This window comes from Gambusia affinis, linkage group LG15 (assembly GCF_019740435.1).
Source record: "Gambusia affinis linkage group LG15, SWU_Gaff_1.0, whole genome shotgun sequence".
Lineage (NCBI taxonomy): Eukaryota > Metazoa > Chordata > Actinopteri > Cyprinodontiformes > Poeciliidae > Gambusia > Gambusia affinis.
Window position 1 is genome coordinate 17,820,997 of NC_057882.1, and position 26,873 is coordinate 17,847,869.

Sequence of the window (26,873 nt, forward strand, 5' to 3'; positions counted from 1 at the left end):
TGTCGTCGTTTCTCCCTACATCCAGTGGGTGGCGCAGGTTGATAAAATCGAAAGTAGCCACACAGTCACACCTGCTAGAAGGAAATAAACGCACCCAGTACAACGCTCAGATTCTATTGGCTAAGAGGTTGCCAGGCGACTGTGGTAAATGAGTCCCAGCAGAGACAAAGTGTGAGCGCAAGAAGAAGTTTTGAGTACACGCATTACAAGTTTTGAGAGGAAAGACATTCAGTTCTGCTCTCAAAATTAAAATGTACGCAAAAGTATTGCAAGTTTTCAGAACAAAAGACATAAAATTCTGCTTTGAGACTGAAAATGTGTGCTCTTGGATTATGGCAGAAAAATTCTTCCATAGAGGCTCATCAACCCCGTTTCCAGCTCAGGCAACTAAAGTCAACCCACCACGATTTTCCCACATGCAAACTTCACTTTAGCCACAGTGTTGATGTGATGATCCTTCAAAAATTAAGTGTGTTCTCAGTAATTTAGTTTGTATTTTTCTTCTGCAGTGGAGTCTGCTAGAGACAATAAGTAAACTTAGACCATTGCAATGGGCCAAATCATGCCTCCCAATACCAGTTTAAATTCTGCTACTGAATTGTGTCTGTTAATTTGTTTGTCTCATTGAAGTTTGAATAAGCAATACATTAGATTTCCAACATGGCAAAGATCCAAAATGTCTTTGAACAAATAACAGTAGAATATGACATAAATACAGTAATTAAAATGAGCATATTCCAATTAAAAAGGTAATTACAAAGGTAATTAAAAAGAAAAAAAGCACAACATTGTACATGTGCTTCTATGTGCATAAAAACAACCCTGTTTAAAATTAGGAAAACTGCAGCAAACAGCAGGGTTGCAATAATTTCAGTTTGTTGGGAGCAGTGACTGTTACAAAGTCTTACAGCTCCTGGGGGGAAGGATCTCCTACAACGTTGTGCACCTAGGATGCACCATCAATCTGTCACTGAAGGAGCTCTCTAGCTCTGCAACAACTCCATGCATGGGGTGGGAGATATTGCCTAACAGTGATGTTATTTCAGCCAGAGTTGTTCTATCTCCCAACACCTGCAGTGTCAGGTCAGGACTGGGAGCATCCTAGGACAGAGCTGGCCTTCCTGATGAGCTTATCTAACTGCTTCCTTCCAGCTATAGATAAACTTCTACTTAAGCCCTTTAGATTGTTGTGTCCTGACTCCTGGATAACAGAGAATCTACGACAACATGTGGTCACACATTGCTGCAGGAAGACATCTTTGGGGTTGTGTTGGTCATGCAAAAACTAACTGCACGCCTAAGGAACCCCACAACTCTTAATGTTCAACCTAAAAAAACTATTTTCCTTACATATGTGACACAATTTAAAGGAGAAATAACCAGCCTTTTTAATAACACGAGATTTCTTGCCGCAAATATATACATATATATTCTTGCACTTTGTGTTGAGACTAAAACATAAAAAAACACCTCATGAATTATTACTATCCATGTAATAAGAAAATTATTTTTGAACACAAACTTTTGCTAATAAAAAAATTAAAACTAGAAAATAAAATTAGCTAGGTCAATTTAATGTGCTTATATTGGGATTTTGAAGCGCTACAGTAAGTTTGATGCTAACTCGACAAGCAGTCGGTCAATGTCAGGTCTCTGTATCACAACACTGCCTGCCTGGAGCCCAGTCTCTGTAGTTACTGTCAGTCACTGCTTCACTGCGCTACTGACAACATCAGTTCACTCACTGGATATAACCACTGTGTATGCAGTGGGTTAAAAATACGAGAGGAAGCCACAGACGTGTGAATATGAAAGATAGAAACGGTTAGGATACCTAAAAATAGCCGGCGTCAGCTAGGACGAACTTATCTCCTCCAGTCATTCGGGAGAAAAGCAGCCGGCGTGTGACGTTAGGCCGGCTGGCCGAGTGGACGCAGCCAAGTCCGAGGTCTGAAGGCCTCCGTGGTTTAACTTGCTCCAGAAGTTACAGCATCAGTTCAATTAGTGGGGTAAGTTACTCTTTGTCTAAATATACGTGTTTTTAATAATTGTTTCATTCAGCGAAGGCAACACGTAAAGCACACAGGAGTGTTGCTCTATGTCTAGCTTAGCATTAGCATGCTAAGAGCCACACTAAAATCATGGGGAAATAGCGACTTTTTTTAGCCGCCAACAGCTAACAGTTAGCTTCACCGAATCATAGAATTAGAACGTCTGGCCAATATTACGTCTTATTTAACATTTCCTTAAAAAATTCGGAGTATTAATCTGTAAACTTAAATAATATATTGTCCTCACTAAGTTAAAATAGCGAGTGTTAGTAAAGAACTCCATTAACCTCACATTGTTAAGAACTAGATGGATAAATGTTGTTTTGTTGCAACTGAATGATCAAACATGCAACGAGATTTGTTAAAAACATTGCCATAAGTCAAATGCTACGTAAGTATAGTGTTATCCACCACAGACTAAGAATGTACGTGTTCCTTCATAATACATAAATAACAGTTGTTAGTTTACACATCCCCTTTTAGATCAATTATCCCTGTATCTGTGCAGTTTTTAAACGTGATAAATATTACTTATGCATAAGTGTTAAGTCAGTTTATAGTAGGCCTCATGAACTCTTAAATAGTATGCTTACGTGCATTGAAGTTTTCTCAAAATACACATAAAAAAATACAATTCAAAAATATATTTTCCTGGCAATCCAAAATGGTTTTGATGATCAAATGAATGTTATTGAATACCATCTGACTTGTCGAATCAAAAATTCCAAAAGCAGAACCCGTGTGACAGCATGAAGTAGGGTAAGAAAAGCAACACTTAATATCGGAATCTATAAGCTTTAAGTATCTGACGAGAATACAAAATCATAATCAAAAACACAAGTGGCCTTCTCACATCTTGAGAATCCCAAAGCTTACGGGTAGCTGTGTGTGCCAATACATCTGCTTTAAAACTAACAGCATTTCAGAAAAACAACATCAAACAGATATGGTGTGATCATCTGAGGCTACTTTGCTACTCTAATCTAGATAGGTTTTAAAAACTACACATTCTTTTGAGTGCTCAGGTTATCTTTGTATCGATATTGAAATTTTTCACAGCACTGTAATCTGTTGCCGACAGAAAATCAGCGAGCAGAGATGGCAGAGAGCGCAGGGCTCCAGTTTGTCAGCTCCTACGCCTTCGAAGCCATGCAGAAAGTTGACGTGGTACGTCTCGCAGCCCTAAGTGACCCAGAGCTGAGGCTGCTGCTCCCCTGTCTGGTGAGGATGGCTCTATGTGCTCCTGCAGATCAGAGTCAGTCATGGGCGCAGGACAAGAAGCTCATCCTGCGCCTCCTGTCTGGAGTGGAAGCCGTCAACTCCATCGTAGCGCTTCTGTCTGTGGACTTCCACGCATTGGAGCAGGATGCACGAAAGGAACAACAGCTCAGGTATTATTGGCTTTTTTTTTTTTTTGTGACAGCTGCTGATGAAGGATATGTCTGTAATCTTAATGCACAATTCCTAGTGTTCTCTTTAGCGATTTTCACAGTATTTTATATTTCCCACCAGGCACAAGGCAGGCGGTTCCAATGGTGAAAGCATCCTGGTGTCACAGCTGCAGCACGGACTCACCCTGGAGTTCGAACACAGTGATCCCCTCAGAAGGCTCCGTCTGACTCTCAGCGAGTTGCTGGCCATCATGAATAAGGTTTTTGCACACCGTTGGCCATGCTGCATTTTGAACTTATTGCTGGTGCTGTCTTAGTGAGGCTTCTTTATGTATATAAACAAGAATAAGATATTATTGTTAAACACATTTCAGGTGGAAATTATTCACTCAAAACACAAAAATACTTACTTACTATATATTTCCATCAGTTCCTCACTGGCTGAAGCTGAATTTTTCTTTCTTGTCTTTTTATTTTTCAGGTGACAGACTCCAATGGGGAGTTTTTCTTAAAGTCTTCTGAGCTCTTCGAGAGCCCCGTCTATCTGGAGGAAGTGGCAGATGTCCTCTGTATTCTACAAGCAGGTAACAAATCCAATTTTTTCTCTTTTCTGGAGATGATGGAAAACCTTTGCGATAAACTAGAGGACAGACTGCTCAATAAGGTTTCTTGTCCAACATCAATGTCTGACCTCAGAGATGCTCTTCTGTTAGAAAAGTCAAATAGTTAAGTTAAAAGTTAAAAAGAGAGAAACTAGTCTCACACAACTGTTTATATTCAGGCTCAAATATAGACATACACCCCTACTACTATTTGGATGAATGTCCTTGTAGAGATAAGCAATAATCCTAGCTTGATTTTGATCACTCTTCCTATATGATTTTATTTAAATAAGCTTGTTTCCTTTCAAAAAACACATTTTAAACATAGTTCGAAAATCCTTAGCAGTTTTGATAACTCAGAAGTTTAATAGTTTTGTTGTCTGTTGTTGTTTGTTGTCCTGTTGAAGCACCCAGCTGACTACAGTAGGATTTAGTATGATGTTGGTTAGGCCTGCACGGTTTATTGCAGATTTATTACATTTTGCAAAGAACTGCTTTGACTGCAATAAATAGCAGCATGCATTTGGACTCTCTGTGCCTGTAAAACCTTGTCATTGGGATGAAAATACTTTTTTTCCTCAGTACTTGGATAGACGACTCTTTATGTGGGTGTTTACTGTGAACCCAAAGCAAAGCTTATCACAATTGATGTTCTAATTGCAACATTCACCAGTATTATCACATATTTCTTTTATATTATGGAGCATTATTGGGATGTGTGTATATTTATGCCTCTATGTGCTTTCTGTCTCGCTCTCAGAGCTACCGTCTTTGCTGCCCATCGCGGACGTGGCAGAGGCTTTGCTTCACGTCCGCAACGGCGACTGGTTCATGTGTCTGCTGGTCGCTAACGTCCCAGACAGCTTCAGCGAAGGTAAGCCATCTGTCTTGGAGGGCCGCATGTCTTTATTAAACAGTGGCAGTTCAGAAAACAACACTGGTCGGTTTGTTATATTTAAAGGCAAGTGTAACTTTAAACTTCTAGTCTTTTGCATCACTTCAGCCGGTTTGCCTCTTAATTCTGACCACGCCAGAGACCCTGAGGGTGTGTGCATTTGTCTTTGATGATAAACATTGAGTTCTCCAGCTCACAGAGAGAGCCATGTGTGCTTTAAGAAGCAAATTAGAGGAGATCTTCTGTTGTCTCCAGTGCCTCCTTATCACAAACGGGGTCGGTGCAGAGTCAATGGAGTACTCTTGCGTTAGCATCAAGAAATCCTTTCTGCTTGACTTGAAAGACTTTTTGAGAATAAAGCCTAAGTGTAATAAAAGGGATGTCTAGAAGCATCAAGGCCAGTCCTTTTTAACTACAACTGAGAGTCAGTTTAAACTTTGGGAGTATTTTTTTTTTCTCCACAATGCATAAAAAAAGATGTTAGATTCAGCAGAGAGAGAAACTGATATGATTTGAGGACATGCCACAGTCTTATTCAGTCATAACATTTTACTTTATAAGCCGTCTGCTGTGGGGGGAACTAGAGGAAAAATTAGATAATGCCTCCCTGATGAGATTAGAATTGCGCCCCCCCCACCCCGACGGCAATGAGTCACGATTCAGTGGTGTACGGTGCTAATGGAGGGCGAGACCGGGCCATAGCAACAGAGAAATCACCGTCTCCAAGGCTGTTGTTTTGGTAAACCATCTGATTGGAATTCCTCCGCATGTGAAATCCAACCAAATGCCTTAAGAGGTGCTAAGACGTGGCTGTCTTTGGGTTCAGTTTGCAGAGGGCTGATCAAGAACGGGGAGCGTCAGGACGAGGAGAGTGTGGGGGGTCGGCGCAGGACCGAAGCCCTCAGGCAGCTCTGTCAGATGAACCCCTCACAAGCCCTGAACATCAGAGCCATGGTGGTGAGTCGCCCTGTTAATGTAATCACAGACTGAGCCCACAGGCAACCTTTTCCCTGGACCTAGCTAGATTTTATGGAGGTCGTTGTTTATCCTTCCCAGTTTCCACTTCTTTTACCTGGGTGAAAACTAATTATCAGGGTAGAAATTTACCCCAGAAGCCCCTAAAACTGGGGGAGTACTTTTTGATTTAGCCCATGGATGCTCAAAGTGAGGCTTGCGAGGCATTTGTGGCCTGTGGCATGTTTTTCTTGTGACAATACATCATGATTGACATGCGATCAGAATCAATAGATAATACGTCAGATAGAGTATTCAATGCATAAAACTTTCACTGAACTCTGATCCAGAACCACACAGCATTCTGGGAGATGTAGGCAGAAGGAAAACCTTTTACTGCTCAACCTCTCGCGGCCACCTAAGCAAGCCTGGTTGCATCAACCGACTCACTCGTTCTCTGGTTACCTAGCAACAACCTGTTCAGTTACTGGTGCAACAGCAGTTTCAGGTTTCTCCACCGTGCCTCATAAGTTCTTAAGAATAGAAAAACGGCTTGGAGTGAAAACTGAGGATAAAACAGGAAAAGTCACCCGACCACTTTAGCATTTCAGATATCTAAAACAAAAAATGAATCAATAATCATCAATATTGACGAATATTCATATGGGCTGACGTGATACGCCTAAATTGTGACATGTTTTTCAGCCATGTTGTCCAGCCGTACTTTTAAATCAAACTCTACTTACAAAAATGTCAGATGCAACACAAATTGATCATCTTTTCCTTTTGATTTCCTTCTATTTTCATACTAAATAGAAGCACATCTACTTATTGACCTATAAACTAAAGTACACCTTGGTGCATCCAAATCTCCTTTCAGTTGCTGTATTAAAACTTGGTTAAATACATCAAATGAAGAGTGATCTAGATTCTGTTTTTATTGCTGAAAACAGACAAAATATTGTTTTCAATTTTCTTCAATCGAGCCCAAAATAGTAAGCATACTGGATGCCTTTCATTTAACCAGGAACATGTGGAAAAACGTTTTGGATCTGCAACCTGATTTCTATTTAAATGATTAAATATTTTTAATTATTTCTTTAATTAAAAATAGTACATACTTACTTTATTAAGTAAATCTTTTTTGCTTCTTCTTTTTATCACAACATTTTTGGTGATTTCACTTTTTTTCCATTTGCTTTCTTCAACACACTTGCATGTTTCAGCCAACAAATCAAATCAGTTCAATTCAAATTCAAAAATTGATTCCAAATTAAATGTTGTGAGTCATATCATCATATTATCAACGATTCTTCTTAGAAATGTTGTAGTTATCGGATCTCCCGTAGCAGTCTGTATTACAGCAAATTTGAAGAAGCCTCTGACTGAAGACTCACTGTTCTTGTGTAACAGTCACAGGAAGAGGATGCTTGGGTTTGTCAATGTTTTTCTTAATTTTATGAAGAATCAATTTTTTTTTTGCACCATATTCTCCACGGTTTCACAGTCGATCCCCTGAACAGAACCTTCTAGAATTTGTAGATACAGACAGAGTTCTCTCCGGTTCTTGGGAACAAAAGGTCAGGAAAGCATAATGAAAGCAAGTCAGTATAACTCTATAAACCTCCCTGAAATGTTTGGATGAGGGATGGATTCATCATTCTTGGCACAGTATCTCTCTGCTGGAGACATTTGCAGCAACTTCACTCTGCTGTCCTTAATGTTTTTTCTTGCATTACTATTCATGGCTTATCTAAAATAAATACGTGTCACACATCTCTCTTCATCATCTTCTTTCTTGGAAGATGTTTGCGGGAGGACATGTTTATGTCACTGGATTGTTGTGTTTGTAGAAACACGGTGGAATTAAATATTGAGTGTGATTCCAACATAATCACACGTCTTTAGTGGTTTAGCAGACTTTCTTAGTAACATATTAATTTACAGCAGTCTGCGTTTCTGCTCTGCAAAGTGATGAAATCTTAAAAACAAAAATAAAATCATCGCCTGATCTTGGAAGTAACGTTTGCCTGAACACTTGTTGTGTAATTGGCCCTTTTTGGTGTCAACTTTTTTAATCTTTTCCTCTCTCTCTACCAAGATGGACTCGCGTGTTAGAGGTTAGTAAAAGAGATTTGTCTCTTCGCTGATTTATGTTGTGATCCACTGTGCGGTGCTAACCCTGGGGGGAGAAATTTGTCTTCTCGCTTCCCTCCCCCTCTGGAGGAGGTTGCAGCGTTAGGTCAGTTATTGAACAAGGCCCCGGGAGGTTGTGAAAATTCATCGCTCCGCAGAATGATGCCTCAGCACGACTTGCCTCCTGCACGGCTCCACTAAGACAGAAGTGCTGTGGAGTTAACGTGAAGCTGTGCTTAAAAGTATTTTTAGTTTCCCGACTGTTTCACGGTCTGATCGCCATCTCAGGGTTCCTACGCAGTTTGAAAAAGTCTGTTAAAATATGGACTTGGATTGAAGTGTCTTGAGGTTTGGATCAGGGTTTAAAAAGTTAATAGCTGCATATGGAAAACAAATAATTGAATTTGCACATTTCTTTTTCCTCTATTCTGTTCCGTCTGTTTGCAGGTCCATCTATTCAACTGGGCCTGTCACCATAGCAATTTTACTGTGCGATAAAGTATCCCACAAATTATTAAGATAAACAATAACATTGTTATTTTGAGACTATTTTCAACTGATGTAACAATAATGATATTAATGCAAGTACACCCTTTCAAAGATAAAAAAAATATATCTTAATTTACAAGGAACATTTTACAGTGGAACTGGAAAACATTTTAATTATCCAATATAAATAAATAAAACAACTGAAGAACAATAAGTAAAATGGATTATGAAGTCTCTGTAATCAAAATTTGGTTTAAAAAAATATCAATCATTCAGTTTAGACATGGAAAAATGGCAAAAAGTGCCAGTTAGCATTTTTGTAAAAGAAAAAAGAAAAGGTGCAAACTAATTACTTCGTACTGGGTGTCAAATGTTAACAGCATTTTTAAAAATGCTGGCTCTTAAATAACATGAATAATCTTTTTAACTGTTGTCCAAATGTAAATGATCTCATTTTAATTAAACCCATGATTAATTAATTTACTGCTTATCGTAATAGGCTTGTATCCAACCGGTGTGTCGTTCATCCATCCTCCTAAATTGAGGATGGGCGATAAATAGATTTTTACCGATTAACCAAATTTTCTATTTCTGAAGATTTTATGTTTTGGAAAATTTTTATTAATTTTTTTTATTTATTTATATATATATATTTTTAACTTTTTCACCAATGTCCTCCTTCAAGATACTTTCTGTCCGTTGTAAACTCAAAAACCTAAGGAAAAAGAAAAGAGAGGTTTTATTTTTGAGCTGCATTGCACAGCCCTGTGATAAACCCTCTACTGCGTGTGTCCAGGTGGAAGAGTGCCACCTGCCTGGTCTTGGCGTAGCTCTTACTTTGGACTACAAGCCTGACACGGCGGACGACGCCGTCAGCCCGCTTGTGTCTTATGTCAGCGGTTTGCTCCTGGGAACCAATAGCAAAGTCCGGACCTGGTTCAGCATGTTCATTCGCAACGGGCAACAGGTGAGCAAGAAGTTCTTCTCTCTGTTGTTTCTTTGTTCATAACACCTATTCCCGAAAATCATTTTTGTTTTCATTAACTTTTATTTTACCAAGAAAATCCCATTGAGATTAAAAATCTCTTTCACAAGAAAGTCCTGCTCAAGACTTGGCAGCGGTATACAGAGTTTACTTCCACAGCAAAACAGAAAATAAATAAATTAGTAAAAAGATTCTGCAGGTAAAACATTTACAGACGGATGATTCCTTCTCCAGATCAGTAAGAACAGCCTTGAAAACATTTAGTGTCAACAGCACCTTTAGCTTCATATTTTTCTGTAATTTCTCCCAAGAAGATGGAGCAGAAAACTGAAAAGATTTCAGTTATTTCAGCTATTATTATTCTCTGAGCTCACAGGAAAGTCTTACCTGTGTGAGTGACGTCATGCATCTTCTTAATAGTTTTTATATGGTACTTAAGTTTAGTAGTTTGCCAAACTACGGCTAAAAGAGGATTATGTTGTGATGGCAACTGTGGTGCAGGAGCTCAACATTTGGCTCAGAGGTCTTTCTCTCCTTCACTCCGCCAGCGGAAGAGAGAGAGCAGCTCCGTGCTGTGGCAGATGCGCAGACAGCTGCTGCTGGAGCTGGTGGCCATCCTGCCACGCTCGCGCAGCACGCACGTGCCCAACGACGCCAGCGTGGAGGACGGGGGCGGCTCGGGTTACTCCGGTCTCAGGGAGGAGCACGTGGTGAAGGCCAGCGCTCTGCTCCGGCTCTACTGCGCCCTCATGGGCATCGCCGGGCTCAGGTGAGATGCCACGTTTGTCATTCTGTCCTCTTGTTGGGGTTGATATTTCTCACCTTTGGTTGTTTTCGAGTGCAATACTTGTCTTGAATTGGACATGTATTTAGACCTACAGATGAAGAAGCGGAGCAGCTGCTGCAGCTGATGACCAGCCGACCTCCAGCCACTCCTGCTGGGGTTCGCTTTGTCTCTCTGTCCTTCTGCAAGCTGCTGGCCTTCCCCACCCTGGTCAGGTACATAAAGTTTCTTTTGTTTGTTTGTTTTTTATTTTTTATGCCCTGCAACATCTACTGTATTTGAATTAGACATGCAGCGATCCAATATTAATATCTGTATTGGTTCTGGTATGGAAAAAAAATTCTAGGTTGAGTATCGGAGAGAATTTGTCTGATACAGCAGAGCAGATCTATTCAGTCTGATTCTATACTTTGTGCTCTCTGACGTCATGCATTATTGTTTATTTTACAATATATTTAGAATTCCTAATTGCACTTTATCCCCTTTCTTGTTGCAGTTTGTTTTTACATGTTCTATTGTTTTTGTCAGTTTCTTTATTGGTTGTTTTGCTCCTAATTGTTCTGGCTGAACAAATTAAAGTTGTTTTGTTTTTAAAAGCTTGCGAAACTATTGGTATATTTAAAATAGGTTTGCTGAACTTGTGCAGAGTTATCAAATAAATGTGTAATTCACTATATTTACGTCTGTATTAATAAAACGGAAACATTTTAAGTCAATTCAACACTGTTTTTTGTATCGGATCGGTTATTGAAAGTGAAAAAAGTGGATTGGTGCTTCCCTAATGCTAATAATGTAACTTTCAGATTTCCTGTCTGTAATAATTTAACTTTAATACCTTCATTTGAGTATATTTGCTAAAATGTTGTTTCAAAAGTCTATTAAAGTATTGTTTTTATTTATTTCTCAAGTTTTATTACAACTACTTGCATCTCTGTGTTTGTGCAGCACGCCAGAGCAAGAACAGCTTATGGTCATGTGGTTAAGCTGGATGATCAAAGAGGAGGAATATTTTGAAAGGTGAGACGTCAGGCGAGGAAAGCAAAAACTAATGTGCATATCACATATTTTTGTTCAATTAATGTTTAGCTGAATCTCTTCAACTGGCTAAATATCAATAAAGGTAGTCATTATGTCTGGCTAAATCAATACTGTTACGTAAAATGTTGAGTTTCATCTCAATATAGCTGTTAATCTAAATTATAAATCTCACTTCATAATTCACCCCTTAGGTTCTACAGGCGTGTGTTTTACTTATGGTTTGTTTTATTAATTTACCAGACATTATTTTTGCCCTTTTTAATGAAAAAAAAAACAACAAAAAACCAACTAACATGTTCATGAATCTTTTTTTGTTTGTTTTGTTTTTCTTCAAATAAATGATGTTGCACTGGACAGTCTTGAACACTGGAATCATTTCTAGTGTTCACACTGGATCGATCACATTCAGAATGATTACACTCAGAATTACATTAATTCTGAATGTAATTGTTGAAATCAGAATGTAATTCTTAGAGTAGATAAATAATTTTAAAAGGATCCAGGAAATTTTCATCCCATAAATGCATGTTAAATATTTTGAGACCTTTTTTTAATATTGAGTACAAAACAATATTGTAAACATTCAGATTAGCAAAAAAAAAACCCCAAACAAACAAACAAACATCATAATGGAGGTTGTTCTACTTGTAGCATTGAAGGAGTGTTAGCTGGTATATGAAAGCATTTTAGGAAATTAACTTTAAATCTATTATTTATAGTTCGTCTCCAAGGTTCATCAGTTGTTTCTCTAGTTTTAAATATTTGAAATCACAATCTCTTAAACCGCTTCTGATTTAGTTCTCTTCCAGTTAGTTCACTTAATCACAGCACAGCTGAGTTGTTGTTGGCACAGCTCTGGACGTTCGTTGCTCTCGTGCCTCTGGGGAAAACTTCAGCTTTAGTTTATTGAAACGTTAAAATATGTATCTCCAGTGGATGTTGAAATTCTTGCATATATGTTGTTGTTTTTTTCCCAGTGCCTAAAAGTTAGATTTAGCTGTTAGATTTTCTTTTTTCTGTTTTTTGTAGAATTATGAGCCAACTCTGCAGATAGTTTTATCTGTCAGAGAGACTCATCCTTGTTGCGGCTCAGGTGGATAATATCATGTTTGCTCTGAGCTGGAGTTTGATCTACAGTGATGCAGTGTGTGGACTGGAAGATTATGGAAACGAATCAGTTTTATTTAAAATTCGTCCCAATAGGATTCTGGATTATGCACAAGCCTTGATGCCCATCCTCAGTCGCCTCTCATGCATGCGTGTGTGTGTGTGTGTGTGTCTTTCTTACAGTGCTGCAGGCGTATCTGCTTCTTTTGGAGAGATGCTATTACTGGTTGCCATGTATTTCCATAGCAACCAGCTCAGCTCCATTATTGAGTTGGTGTGCTCTACTTTGGGGATGAAGGTAAGGTGGGAGGGAGACTTAAATCAATAAATCTGTCTGACTGACCAGGTACTGGCCCCCACTCCTCCCTCTCATCTGCAGCAGCAGCAGCAGCAGCAGCAGTGCATACACACTATAACACTAATGAAACACTTGCAGCATACACACATCAAGCAAGATGCATCATACCCTGTGGCCAATTTGCCATTTTATTACTTATTAAGTGCACTATTGTTTCCTCCCTGCGATCTAAGTAGTTTTCCTGTCTCAGTGTGTTTTTCCACTAAGATGTGTAATGTAATTGGATTTAGAGCCTGTTTGTTTCCACCCCCAGGGCATTCCTTTCAATTCAGCGCTCTGCCTGCCATGTAGAATTTTCTTATGAAATATGAAAGGAGGGAATTACAAAATACCAGCGCTGCTTGCCTGGAGGTTGTTTTCAGTGGCAGCGAACCTCGCGGTGTCGATGTTTCTCATTGTTTTCCTTTCTTTTTCTCTTGTTGTTGTTTTTGTTGTTTTTGTCCGGTTTATCTTTTTCGCAGATTGCCATCAAGCCAAGCTCTCTGAGCAAAATGAAAACCATCTTCACTCAGGAGATTTTCACAGAGCAGGTATTTATGCCGTCCGTCCACGTCGGCGTGTATTTTCAGTTCAGGCATTAAACGCGCCGATGAGTAAAAATAAAAAAAGACCCCACGTCAGCCTCTTCTAGAATATTTGGAAATGAATTTTTAAAATCAATTTTAGGTTAACTAGCTGAACTTCCACGACAGATGTGTGAGGAAGAACTCACACAAAGAACATGAACAGAATTATTTGAACACCATAGCAGAGATTATCTATCAGGGGACGGGGTGTCTGGACTTTTCCTCAGCTACAAAAAGCTTTTTTATTTGTTGAGGTGAAACAGATTACCATAATTTCCGGACTATAAGTTGCATTAGACGCAACATAAAGAAAACAAATTTGTAAAATGCATTTGGGTGGAATTAGTCAAAAAAAATGCAACATGAAGAGGAACAACAAAACATAAATCAGGCAGTTGCCTTTATTTAGAAATAATTAATGATATGATATAATCTAGTGACACGTTGCTTTTCACGAATGCTAGTTAGTCAGTGATTAAATGAATAAGGTGTTGTGTTTAAGTGTCCCGTTGTTTCGCTGTGTAGGTGGTCACGGCTCATGCTGTGAGGGTGGCAGTGACGAACAGCCTGAGTGCCAACATCACTGGATTTCTTCCCATTCACTGTATCTACCAGCTGCTTCGGAGCAGAGCCTTCACCAAGCACAAAGTGTCCATTAAGGTTCGTCTCATGCTAACGCTAACATTCAGCTGAGATTAGACGCTGCATCAAACCTCCATCCTCTTGCCAGTTCTTGTAAATGTCGACCAATTTGGAATCTGTAAAAAGATATATATTGGGTTCATATTTTATTGCAATATGAAAATATTAATTTTAATTTGGAAATTATTTTTTTTAACAGAATCCCAGATGGTATATTTATTGTTGCTCTTAACTTAAAAAAAAGTCTAGTAAAAACCTAAAATTGACTAGACTTTCAAGCAACTTCTAATTAGTAATCAGTGACTTTATTTATTAGTGAAAAATAATAACACAAGAATGGATATTTTTCATCAGCTGTCCCTTGTCTATGAGAAATTTGTCTTGCTAAAATTCTAAATGAGAAATTGAGCAAATTTTGTCAATACAGAAGAAAGGAAACTGCTAACACAGTTGTTATAAAAAGTGTAAGAAATCATTCAAACTAATTTAATCCTTCACCTAGATGACGGCTTTGATGAATTATGAACCAATTTTTTGTTCTTTAAATCGATTTTCTGTCATAATCACAAACTTACATATATGGTTTGTTAAACTCTACTGGGAATTTGGTCATATGAGGCAGATATTAACCTTATTATCAGTAAAAACTGTAGGGTTTGGCTGAATAAGTGGAACGAGACCTGATTATCAGTATGGTGGAGGATTTGAGATGCTTTGGGTCTACTACTGTAGAATTTAATTTATTTGGTTTTTTTATGTTAATAAAATAAAAGCCCTTTGGTCATTCCTTGATGTGCTAACTTGTACTTTATAACTAAAGTTGGTTTGGCTCTTCCAGTGGAACTGGGAATCTTTTTTAGAGTGCTTGAACTCCTTGGAATAACAAGACATTTAATAAAATCAAATCCTATGTTTTCTGCCAATTAATAGAAAATAAGTTGTTTTAACAGGATAAGAATCCTCGTCTCATTTGGCCAAATGAGAACACATGGTTCACCCGACGTCACCCTATACCATGGCAACCTGAAGCCCCAGAGCTAAATCCTTTAAGAAACCCGAGTGTGTACTTAAATATGCGTGAACCTTCCAGGACTGGATCTATCGTCAGCTGTGTGAAACAACCACGCCAATCCACACCCAGCTGATTCCTCTAATCGATGCCTACATCAACTCCATCCTCACTCCAGCATCCAAGGCCAACCCCGAGGCAACCAATCAGCCAATTACTGAGCAGGAGATTCTTAATGTCTTCCAGAGCTCAGCGGGGGTGAGTCATTCCCGACGGGTACTGCATGAATCTCATTCTGCAACTTAGAAAATTAACAGCAGCAGACAATTGGATTTATTTTAATTTACAAGCCCTTTACGGTTCGTCTCTACCAGCGTTGCACTTCTACAGACCGAAATTTGTCAACTATCTGAAATGCTGAGTGTCTGTGAACATCTGTTTTCTTGCCACAGCGAATCCGTTTGAGACCAGAACTTTGACTAGGCCTCTGACCTACAGTCAGTCATTTCTCTTCTTTTATTAATATTTTGTTTAGCAGGGTGATGGCAGTCGAGGAGGACGGCAGCGCTATTCCATCACCACGCAGCTGCTCATCCTTTACTACATCCTGTCTTTTGAAGAGAACCTGCTGGCTAGCACTAAACAGCTGGGTAAGACAAAAAACATCATGCAGGCCCTCCCACTGTGACGCCAGCTCACTTCCTGTCTGGTCCAAAGATGCAGCGATCCAATATTAATAATCTTATCGATCCCAATATTTAAGCATTTCTAAAACGGGTGTCTCTGACATTGTGTCTGATCCATAAGGGCAGATCTATTCAGTCTAATTCTGTGCTCTGAGCGACGTCACAATTTATTATTTTTACATTACATGTAGAATTCCTAATTACACTTTCTGAACCATTAAAAAAAAAAAGATTCGTTGCAGTTTGTTTTTTACACGTTTGATGATTGGTGCAAATAAATTTACAGTTTAGATTTATTTCTGTGTTTTAAAAACATTCAGTGCTTTAAATCAATTCAGCGCTGCCTTTGTGTATTGGATCAGTACAAAACCTATATGTATATGAAGTGAAAAAAGTGCATCCCTACTCTGTTGGAAAAGGCTGTAGCTCATCCACTGTCACTTCCTTCACTGAACAATGTCGCTGGTGTTCATTTGAGGGGAATTTGTCAGGCAGCTGTTTGACTTCTTTAATCTCATAGAAGACGCTTCCACCGTGGATGAGCGGTCATTCATCTTCCTCTCTCTTGGCACCAAAAGCGTTGGCGACTTCGTCGAGAGTAAACGGCGAGCCGACAAACGGCCAAGTCCGGTGGCGGTGGAGTCACAGCTAACTAGGACACACACAGGCCAGATTAAGCCACATAGTCTGTGTGTGTTCTCCCGCATGACGGGCGCTCCTCTCGTCCTTCGTTAGGCCAGATTTATGAGAGTTTATGCTCATCTCTTTAATTGCTGTGCTTACCCAAATGCTCCCACAGCCTTCAAGGAGGGAGTAATGAAGCCCATCAGCGTGGTAATGAACCCACGTCAAAGAAAGATCACTTCTGAATTTCTTGAACTCATCAGCGCTGCAGCTTTAGTGCCCTTATACAAACCAAATCAAATCTTTGTCCTTCTTCTTCTGTGTTCACCGTTTTATGCTCTGTGTGTGTGTGTGTGTGTGTTTTTTAAGCACTGATGCAGAGGAAGCCAAAGTCTTACTCCGCAGCCTTAATGGACCAGATTCCTATTAAGTACTTGGTTACTCAGGCCCAGGGGCTTCAGCAGGAGCTGGGGGGTGAGTTTCCAATGTGATATCTACATTCATTAGACTTAACGGGTTGTTAACAGCAGAAGACGCAGCGATTAGAATTTCTGATCTTCAGACGTTTTAAGGCTTTTGACCATCCGATACTGATTTTTAGCCAAATTTGGTTTCTCTTGAAGCTGCTGTAAAACAGAACTTTACTAACATTTTAAAGACAAATTGACTAAATACCTCAGTTATACTCAGAGGTGGGTAGTATTTATTGTTTAATTGAGGGGGACGGACACTAAATTATATAGATAAACTGAATAAAACAGCAGTTCAGTGTCTGTATCAAGTTGCTTATAGGCTAATTTTCAGCAGTTGTCCCTGCATTTGATTTTTTAAGCAATATATTTAAAGACTTTTAGGAAGTGAAAAAATTATGTAAAATAAAACATGATATTGGCAACATATGCAAAATCATACATCTTATTTATTTTTATCAATTTTCAATGTTTTAGTCTATAAACACAATTTTTTTGGGTAATCTGAGAATGTGAAGTCATGTCAAATTCTTATATTTTATTTATTATTCATTACTGTTTGCATTATTATTATTTTTTTAAATAAATAAAATTTGTAAAATACCTGTAATTGAACCTAATTTTACATTTTTGTCTGTCGCATGACATCAGTTTTAAATATTAAATCAAATGTTCTGATCAGTTCCTCAGTACTTGGGTAATTTTTGAACCAGATAAGTTTTTTTCTTTGGTAATTTCTTGAACAATTACTTTTTAATTTTACTTGAGTAAAAATACATTGAAGTAGTGCTGCTCTTACTTGAGTACAATTTTCACTCACTGCTTTGCTAATGAGTGAAAATTAATTGTTTTCACTCAATAGCAACATCCACACAAAAGATGGTCCAAACTGGTGTATTGGATTTTTTAATTTCAAACCTGCCGAACCACAGTTAGTTAATTTTATTTTTCAGAAAACATAATTAATTTGCTTTGGGGAAAGATTATTTTTTTTTAAAAAGAACAAACTTGTTGCTGATTTCAGGTCTGCACTCTGCACTGTTGAGACTTTTGGCCACCAACTACCCTCACTTGTGTTTAGTGGAGGACTGGGTGTGTGAGGAGGAGGTGACGGGGACGCTGCCCCTTCTCAGAAGGATGATGCTTCCCAGTAATACCTGCAGATACACCCAGAACCAACTGCACCAAGGTAAGACCGATGAGGACGGAGAACCAGGTTTAGTCGAGTCATTTCTAGTCATATAGTCATCCTTGGCAGAGTCCAACTCTCACCAGAAATGCGTGAGAGTTTAAAAGTCCATTACCAGAAAGGAAACGGACTTTACTGCTCCCTAACCTGGTGAAATTGTCCAGCAACAGTTTGATCTGTTGGTTGTCACAGCTGAGCCAGAAATTACTGCAGAAAGATGCCGAGAAGCTCTTTAACTCTAAGACAAGTGCGACCTTTTGTTTCTCCAGCCTTCCAGAAGTTGCCCTCCAGCAGTCCCAGGCTCATGCGGATCCTGGAGCACTTAACTCTGCTCTCACCTGGAGACCTGATCCCTTACGCAGAGGCCCTCACAGCCAGCACGGCCCTGCTGCTGGAGCCCGGCGTACCCCGACGCTTGCTGCAGACCCTCAACAAGCTCTGGATGGGCCTCAACACTGTGATGCCCCGCAGGTGCTACTTGGTGCTCCATGTGATAAAGCTTTAAAAAAACCACACACAAGAATACATTTACTGTATCATATTAATAATATAAATTCTATCCAATTCTGCCCAGTTTGAAATCCTTTAACTCCAAATAAGCATCCGTTTCCAGAGTAAAAGTTTATTGCTAAATTTGGTCCTGAATATTGATGATGACTAGATGTTCTGCCTCTAAAGAATGTGACTCAGTCAAAGGGTTAAAGCGAGACCTGCAGGGCAGAAGTTGTTGCTCTTAACTTCAGGCCTCTCGCTCACTGTCTGTGTGAATAGATTGCTATCGAGCAAAGCAACTCTCGGTGTGGGTGGACTTGCTTGCTTACATGAGGGTCGCCCTCAATGTGCCCCAGGGCTCTAAGGAGCACGGTTACCTAAGCAGACCTATCGATCCAGAGGAGGCCTGCAACAAGAAGAGCTCAGGGCAGGAAAACTCTCCATGAAGGAGATGTGAGGGATTTCTGCCTCCCCGCTGACTTTAGTATCTTTCCATGCTCCCTGTTATGTTGAGTGTTGCAGAGATAGAAGAGAGGGGTCCTGGTGAAGCTGGGAGGAGGGCAGCGGTGTCAGGTTTCACACAGATACATTGATTAATAGGCGTGTGCAAGACGCTTGAATGTCTTGGAGCTGCAGCAATACCTGCTGTTTAGAGATCAATATCTGGTTCACCCTAACGGGGGCCAACTTTCCATAAGCTAAATTTGAGTAAATTAAGCTATTAATGTCTTACAAAGATGTGGTTTACTGGGTTTATTTCAGTAGTTAATAACAAAAAAATAAAGGAAGTTGTCTTTGTAGCGTTTTTTAATAAAACTTAGTGAGTGTGTCCACATATCTAAAATTATGGCCTTAAATGTGTTAGTCCTTATCCACACACATTATATAAACAAATACCTGTCATAAAAAAAATTATATATTGTACACACGGGATCGGTTTTAAAACGTTTTCATTCATATGAACAAAAACGTCCGATAGGGGGCACCGTAGCACAAACACACTCCACCCAATCAGATTTAGCGTAAGCTACTTTACAAAGTGGAATAGGGCAAAAATGACAGTCAGGTGTTTGAAGCTGGTAGAGACAAACCCAGAATACTTTAGCAGCTGTTGGACTATTTATTGTAGTTTTGCTGCCTGTGACGTTTATGAGGCTCTTTTATTTCTCTTCCTGTTTCAGGTTGTGGGTGATGACAGTAAACGCCCTTCAACCTTCAGCCAAGCTGCTCCGGCAGCAGAGGTACACGCAGAACGACCTGATGGTTGACCCTCTGATTGTTCTGCGCTGTGATCAGAGGGTCTACAGGTAAACACTGCACTTCATCATCATCATCATCATCATCAAAACGTGCCACGTTCACACTAGGGATGCAAACAACTAATCGATTAGTTCATTTTAATCTAATAAACCATTAATTAATTATCTATTAACATCCACTTAGACCTTCTTTTAGTGTTGTAGTTTGGGCATCATCCAGATGAGGGCACCACTGGTAACTCTCAAGCAGAGCCAGTTGATACAGAAACAAAGATGGCAGGGCCATGCCAGAACAGTTCTGTTTTAAGATATCAACACAACAAGCTACTTAAGTTTCACCTCATTCAGTCGTGCTGCAACGTCAACTTCTCAACCAAACATTACTGATGTGTTAGTTTCACATATTTTCTTCTTTTTATCTTTTATTTTTCTATTCAGCAACCTAAGAGGTTCTGTTTTTGTCATATTTTGTTTTATAAATATGTCTAAGTTTAACAGTGTCAGAAAACCACAATTTTCTTATTCAGTATTTAATACAGCTGACACAAAGTAATTTTAAAATTTAATGTTTTTTGTAATTCAGCATATTATGAAAAATTTAGTCCTGTATGGAAAGGTGGTCTTCTCTTTTGAAATAAGAGCAAACGCAGCCTTTCAAGAAAATGGCTGCCAATCAAATAATTGTTAGATTACATCAACCAACTTCAGATTAACTCATTAATCGATAACTTACATCCTTAATTCAGACATCGAGACCCAAGCAGATGCCAAAGTGAATAAAATGGATGTTGTGTACATTTTTTCATTAGATGTCCACCTCTGATGGACATCGTCCTTCACATGCTGAACGGATACCTGCTGGCCTCCAAGGCCTACCTTCAGTGTCACCTCAAGGAGACGGCCGACTTCGATCGGCAGAATCAGATCATTTCCAACGTGGCGGCTCCCGGTCAGCCAGACACGCCCGAGGTCACCAGAGAGGAGCTGAAGAACGCCCTTCTGGCTGCGCAGGTGTGCAAAACACTCATCAAAACATTGGGGTTGCGTCTTCGGACCCCGTGGGGGTCTGATGACCTGATAACCGCTTGTCTCTGTGGGGCCTGCAGGACAGCGCGGCTGTCCAGATTCTCCTGGAGATTTGTCTGCCCACCTCCGAAGAGCAGCTGCTGGGGGCCGCCACAGACAGCCTTCTGAGGACCAATCAGGGCCCAAAACCAGGAAGCCTGCTGCCGACGAGCAGAGGGAGCGTGGACGACACCGAGCCGGAGGGGGGGCTGCTCAGTGACCTGAGGGAAGTCCAGTGCCTCATCTGTTGTCTGCTGCATCAGATGTTCATTGCTGACCCAAACATTGCTAAGCTGGTTCACTTTCAGGTAAATACAGTTTGGTCCTACTTCCCCTCCTAAGTCTTAGCAGCAATAGTCTCAGAGCAGATGTGGGCTTTTAAAGGGGCAGTATTATGTCAAATCGACTTTCTGAGCTTCACATCATGTTATATGTTTTCCCCTCAGCAAAAACTTATCTGCAGTGTTGCCTTGATTCTTTCTTCCACATTTGAGGCATCCTTTAGTCTACCATGGCAGACATTCAGCTGTGCAAAACGCCGTGGTGGACCTAGCGCTGCCTTCAAACACAGATCTCCTCCTCACAGCTTCAGCTTCCGAGCGCCGCCTCACAGGGCAGCCCTCCCCTGTGCCTTCCCCCCTCAGCTCCTTCAGACTAGCCACTAGCAATTAGCAAACACCTGTAGGAACTGCACATCTGCTGAGCTCATCATATGAGCTGCTTCTCAGTGAAACACAGGTGAAAACGTTGTTAAAGAGTTAATAGAGGAGAGATGTTGTGATGACTTCCTGAAGGCGGAGTTTCAGAAAGAGCAGGAGTTTCTTAAAGGCATGAAACAGATGTGTAAACCAACAAGACTACATTTTGTCAAGTCGTTAAAATGTTCAGTACACATCAAATATGTTGGTCAATGTTCCATTTATTATGGTGCTTTGATATATTTAGCTTATTTGATATGCCTTTTTGTAACAACTGAAGGTAACATAGCAACTTCATTTTGCTATAAAATGGCGCTATGTTGCTGGCAGACACATGATACCGCCCCTTTAACGGAGGATCCGATCAGGTCGACCAGTCGCCACGTTGTGCTTCAGTAATAAACTGCAGCTCTCCCACTAGTGTCTGACAGCCATATGGTGGGATTCTTCTAAAGTAAATCCACCTCTGTCCACACACTGTTGAACAGAAACCGCTAATCCACACACACACACACACGCACACACTGCTTGGATGAGTCAACTGTGTCCTCCCTTGTCTTTATGGTTTAATTATAGGATGAATATTTTCTCTCCCCCCCTCTTTGTGTCAGGGTTACCCTCAGGCTCTACTGCCTCTGACTGTGGCAGGCATCCCCTCCATCCATATCTGTTTGGACTTCATCCCAGAGCTGCTGGCCCAGCCCCAGCTGGAGAAGCAGGTGAGTCCTCCCTGCTGCTTCCAGGCTTTAAAATCCTGAACTTTGCTTGGTTTTGTGCCAGAGCCTCCCTGATAGACCTGCACTCTTCAGCGGCAGCTCCTCTAGGTTGAAATGTGCTGTATATGTTGTGTTACATCCATAAGTGACATCTCTTGTACTTTCTTTTGCCCACAGATCTTTGCAATTCAGCTGCTGTCATACCTGTGCACGCAGTACGCCTTACCCAAATCCCTGAGTGTGGCCAGGCTGGCCATCAGTGTGATGGGCACGCTGTTAACAGGTCAGCAGCGTCTTGTTCCTTTACAGAACAGGTGTCAAACTCGAGGCCCAAATCCGGCCCACCATAACTTTGTAGAACCTTCAAGATGCCAAGTATTATTTTATCAATCAAATCAACTGTACCAGCGACGGGTCTTTATCGTATCGTTTATCATTTATCTTGATGAATTTGATTTATCGTCACAATAAATTCCAATCATCAATGTTTAATCCCAAAAAACTGCCCTTAATTTTGGGATTATTACTTTTTCTGTTTTTCGTTTAACAGTTTGTTCAATGAAGGCGTCAGTTTACATCAGTCAGTTTGAAAATATTGATTAAATGCAGTTTAATGATACAAGTCATCCTTCTTTATGACTAGTGGCATAAAGATGTGCATTATAAATGGGTATGTTTGTTTCATTTTTTAATTGAGCAGTATTTGTGTTTGTGGGGCTGTAATTGCTGTGTCATGCAGTAACAACCATACAATTACCTAAAAAATAGGTATTTAATAGTTTTTATTGTCACATTTATTATTACCACAATAGCAGCTCAAAATATCAAAATGTCGTCTAAAACTTTTAAATCCATATTACTCACCCCAAGAAGTTCTCATTGAATGCAGAGGCATCTTTTATTTAATATTTTAGCAGTTTGTTAATGAGGTGGTTTTATTATTCCATCCAACGGGCCATCTGAGGACATTTATGATCCTGATATGGCCCAAAATGAAAATGAGTTCTACCACCCCTGCTTTATGGGATGGGTTTTTTTTTCCTGTTAGTATTCAGCCAACATGGTGTTTTAGTATCGCTATTCCTGTAGAATGCTGCCACTGTCTGGCTGCTATCTGCTACTGCAGCCATCCCTCTTAATTACAGCGCATCTAGCAGCCTACTTGAGAGTGCGTTCTGTTTGCACAGCTGCTGTTTGGACTCATAAGTGTGTGTTGTGCTTTGTAGTGCTGAATCGAGCCAAGCGGTTCTCCTTCTTCATGCCCACGCTGCCGTGCCTGGTGGCTTTCTGTCAGGCCTTCCCTCCTCTTTATGATGACGTGGCAGCTTTGTTGGTACAAGTGGGCCAGGTCTGTGCTTCTGATGTGGCCACCAAAGTCAGAGACATCGACCCTTTCATTGCCCGTAAGTACAACACTTACTTTGACTGTTCGCCTTACCGTTAGCTAAGAAAAATAAATGTTGTTAAATATTAGAGGTGTGCGATCAATCGATCCAAAACCAAGTAACTGCAAAAATAAATACAAGTAAATATCGCAAATACCTTTTATTTACGTTTGATACATTAATCAAACTTCTGACCTTTAGGTGTTCTTGTGGTTTTTTTCTTTTAATTTTGTAGATATTTTTTTCTGTTAAAACCATGACCGATTTGGGACGAAGTACTGTATTTGTGTCTACAAAATACTTTAATAACATTTACATGATAAACAGCAACAACAGAAAAACAAAACATATTGGTGTGCGTTGTTTCATGCAGGAACAGAGTGCAAAAAAAAATATCATTTGAGAACAAATCAAAATAAAATCACCAAAAGTAAAATAAAATTTCAAGAGGGAACCTGAAACTAAAGTGTCAATTTTACTACACTAGTATCGATCCGATACTGATACAGACTAAGTATTGATATTATTAATATTTTTGGGTTAATCAATGACTTAATTTCTGCTCTGCAGGTTTGTTGTTTTTGTGTGTCTACATACTCCAGTTAATGATTAATGGATTGCTAAGTTAATTAATAATCATTGAAATAATCGATTTATCACAGTTAATCTGATTATTTGGTTCAGACCTATAAGACATACTAATGCATCGCGTTTGTCGGCACATTATTATGACGCCACAAGAGGCGCTGGGCTGCCCGGTGAGATTTATATATTTATTTAGTGGTAAGAAGTTCCCTGAGATGTTGTCAAATTTGATGATGGCACTGATATTCTTCCATCTCGGTATTACAGCACACTTTACCAGAAAAGCTCCAAAAGACAGCAAATGTTCAGATTACATGTATTAAAGTGGATACCTGTTACATTTAAAACATTTTATTATTGTTGAAGTAGAAATAAAAGCTTCCTCTTCCACCCAGGCCTCCAGAGTCTGAGAGAGAAACCTCAGAGAGCCGCAGCTCCGGGCGGAGGCTCATCCAAGCTGACTCTGCCCCAGAAGACGGCCGAGGAGCTGGGCGGCGCCGACCCCGACGTGCAGCTCTGCTACTGCGTCGAAGCCACCTTCATGGACATTATCAGCTCCACGCTTCACGGGCTATAGACTGAGCGCACATTAAGACTTTCACACATTCTGTGGGAGCAGAGAGACCTGACCTGAAGAGACAGCCAGCCTGCTGCCTGTCCAACACTCCTAACAGGGATGCTGTCACTCTCTGCACATTACAGCACGAAGCCAATGCAGCTAAATGTTGCTGTGAACTGTGGGGAGCTTTTAGTACCGTTTTTTTATTTGTAATAAAATGCTAAAAAAAATAATCTGGTGGCCGTCTGAGAAAATAAAATCAACACATTTCATAGTTTTCATCTTTAGAAATAACATCCAGGGGTTCATTGATGAGTGAGAACACTGCTACGTAAAGCATTGTACACACATTAACTTCTAGCTTCTTTTTAACTCTCTTGTTGAAAGTGCATGTCCTCAGTGTAGGTCTGGATAAGTACTCTGGGCTTATTTAGTGTTAACGACACTCAGAGCTAAGCAAGAAAAAGGTTTTGATCTATAGGAGCCTTTGATGTAACACATTACAACTAAATAGCTTTAATCTATGGCTTCTGAGCTAATCAATGGGAAAGTGATACACTGGTTAACAGTTAGCGGTTGAAATCGCTTGTTGGAAATACAGCATATACAACTTCACATAGCTGCTAACAAGAGAATAATACACATGTTGGAAAGGACGCAGTCTGCTGAGGTGCTGGTCCAAAAAACATCCAGGAAAATGAGGGAGATATATTCAGATCAAACTCAAAACCAGCTGAATTTACTTCCAGACTTAAATCTTCAGTCATGTGGAAAAATTAGGACAACCTATTAGATATAAAATTCTTTATAAAGGAACTATGTTCACATATTGATGGTAATATTCTTGATCCTTGTTTTGCTGATTAAAACAAAGAAATGCTTTTCCAGCTGAGGGAAAAAATTTAAAACATCACAATATCTTGGAAATTACCTCTGCCCCTGATTTTCAGCTGTGTGATGTTTACGGCGTTTCTTTCTACATTGCCTGGTTTCAAGTCTCCTCAGACAGGACTTCCTGTTTCTCAGCTGCCATCCAGACCTTGATGGATCTCCTGCTGTGTTTTGGTCCATTGTCCTGTTGTAGAGTCCTGCTCTCTTTTCCTTTTCCCCAAAGATGGTTTCACATTTTGCTTCAGCACCCTCTGATACTCTGTAGAATATACGGTGGACTCTGTGATGGTGAGCTGGTCAGGTCCTGCTGCGCCCAAAAACTGAGACTTCCATCTCCACCTTCAGATGACGTAAGGTATTGTATTTAGACTATACCTCTACTGAACTCGTACTTCCTTCCAGAGGCCTCTTTCGAACTCACCACAGTGTTCACGCTCACCTCAGCAGTCAGACTGGTTCTGGACGATATGGCAGAAAAACGTATCACGATACGAGTGTTTCATATCGCTCAATATCGATAACCATTGAATCATTTTTTTTGTTTGTTAAATAATACTATCAAACAGGTGATGTGGCCTTTTCTGATTTATCCACAAGTTTCACTCGATCATTTTTACATTTTTATTTTGCCACCGTGTCTCTTTATGAAACTACTGCTGCACTAGTTACTACACAGGTTGTTGCTAGGTAACCAAAGAGTTAAAGAATTAGCTGGCCATGACAGGTTGAGCAGCTAAAGTATCGGAATCGGAGTACAGTGAAATTATTGAAAATTCTCACTCGTTATCTATTGATGTTGAGCGAGTGTCTATCTCGATATTATTGATTTATTGGCCAAGTCAGTCAGCATTAACTACATCTAAATAAGGCTTGATAATAATAAAGTATATGAAGTTTTATTAATGATGCTTTATTTCTGTTCTATGGCTTTTCTTTCTGAGTTATATTGTCTAAATTTTTACAGTCTTTGTTTTATTTTATTTTTTTTAAACTGGTGAACATGTTTTTATGTGCTACAGATTTTATTTTATTTTATTTTTTAACACGAAGATAAAAACATACAGATCACGTGACATAAAATCATCTAAAGTGATTGAACTGAACTGTTTTCTCTCCATGGATGTACTCTAAAAATTCGCCAGAGGGCAGTGTTGTCACATCAAAAACAACCCCTTCCGGTTAGACTTAAATTATTACTAAGAATAATTGAGGTTAGGTGCCAGAACGTTATCTTTTTTCCCCCATTA

General features: G+C 39.7%; 1 protein-coding gene across 3 annotated transcripts; it reads left to right on the forward strand.

The window, feature by feature from the left end:
• Nucleotides 1-1,625: 1,625 nt before the first annotated feature.
• ints2 (integrator complex subunit 2) lies at nucleotides 1,626-26,522 on the forward strand. 3 transcript variants are annotated; one of them, XM_044141029.1, is made up of 25 exons: nucleotides 1,626-2,009; nucleotides 3,141-3,442; nucleotides 3,564-3,702; nucleotides 3,924-4,026; nucleotides 4,805-4,918; nucleotides 5,766-5,896; nucleotides 9,315-9,485; nucleotides 10,052-10,272; nucleotides 10,377-10,502; nucleotides 11,233-11,304; nucleotides 12,616-12,730; nucleotides 13,252-13,320; nucleotides 13,882-14,016; nucleotides 15,089-15,265; nucleotides 15,543-15,657; nucleotides 16,687-16,791; nucleotides 17,812-17,976; nucleotides 18,246-18,447; nucleotides 19,650-19,775; nucleotides 20,537-20,738; nucleotides 20,834-21,100; nucleotides 22,102-22,209; nucleotides 22,384-22,489; nucleotides 23,433-23,609; nucleotides 24,572-26,522. In XM_044141029.1, exons 2-25 carry the CDS (start codon nucleotides 3,150-3,152, stop codon nucleotides 24,751-24,753), a joined length of 3,621 nt encoding a protein of 1,206 aa, XP_043996964.1. In that variant the 5' UTR covers nucleotides 1,626-2,009; nucleotides 3,141-3,149; the 3' UTR covers nucleotides 24,754-26,522. The 3 variants fall into 3 exon arrangements, with proteins under 3 accessions (XP_043996964.1, XP_043996965.1, XP_043996963.1); XM_044141030.1 differs by having other exon boundaries at nucleotides 3,133-3,442; nucleotides 15,546-15,657; nucleotides 24,572-24,997; XM_044141028.1 differs by having other exon boundaries at nucleotides 3,133-3,442; nucleotides 24,572-24,996.
• The last annotated feature ends 351 nt before the right edge of the window (nucleotides 26,523-26,873 follow it).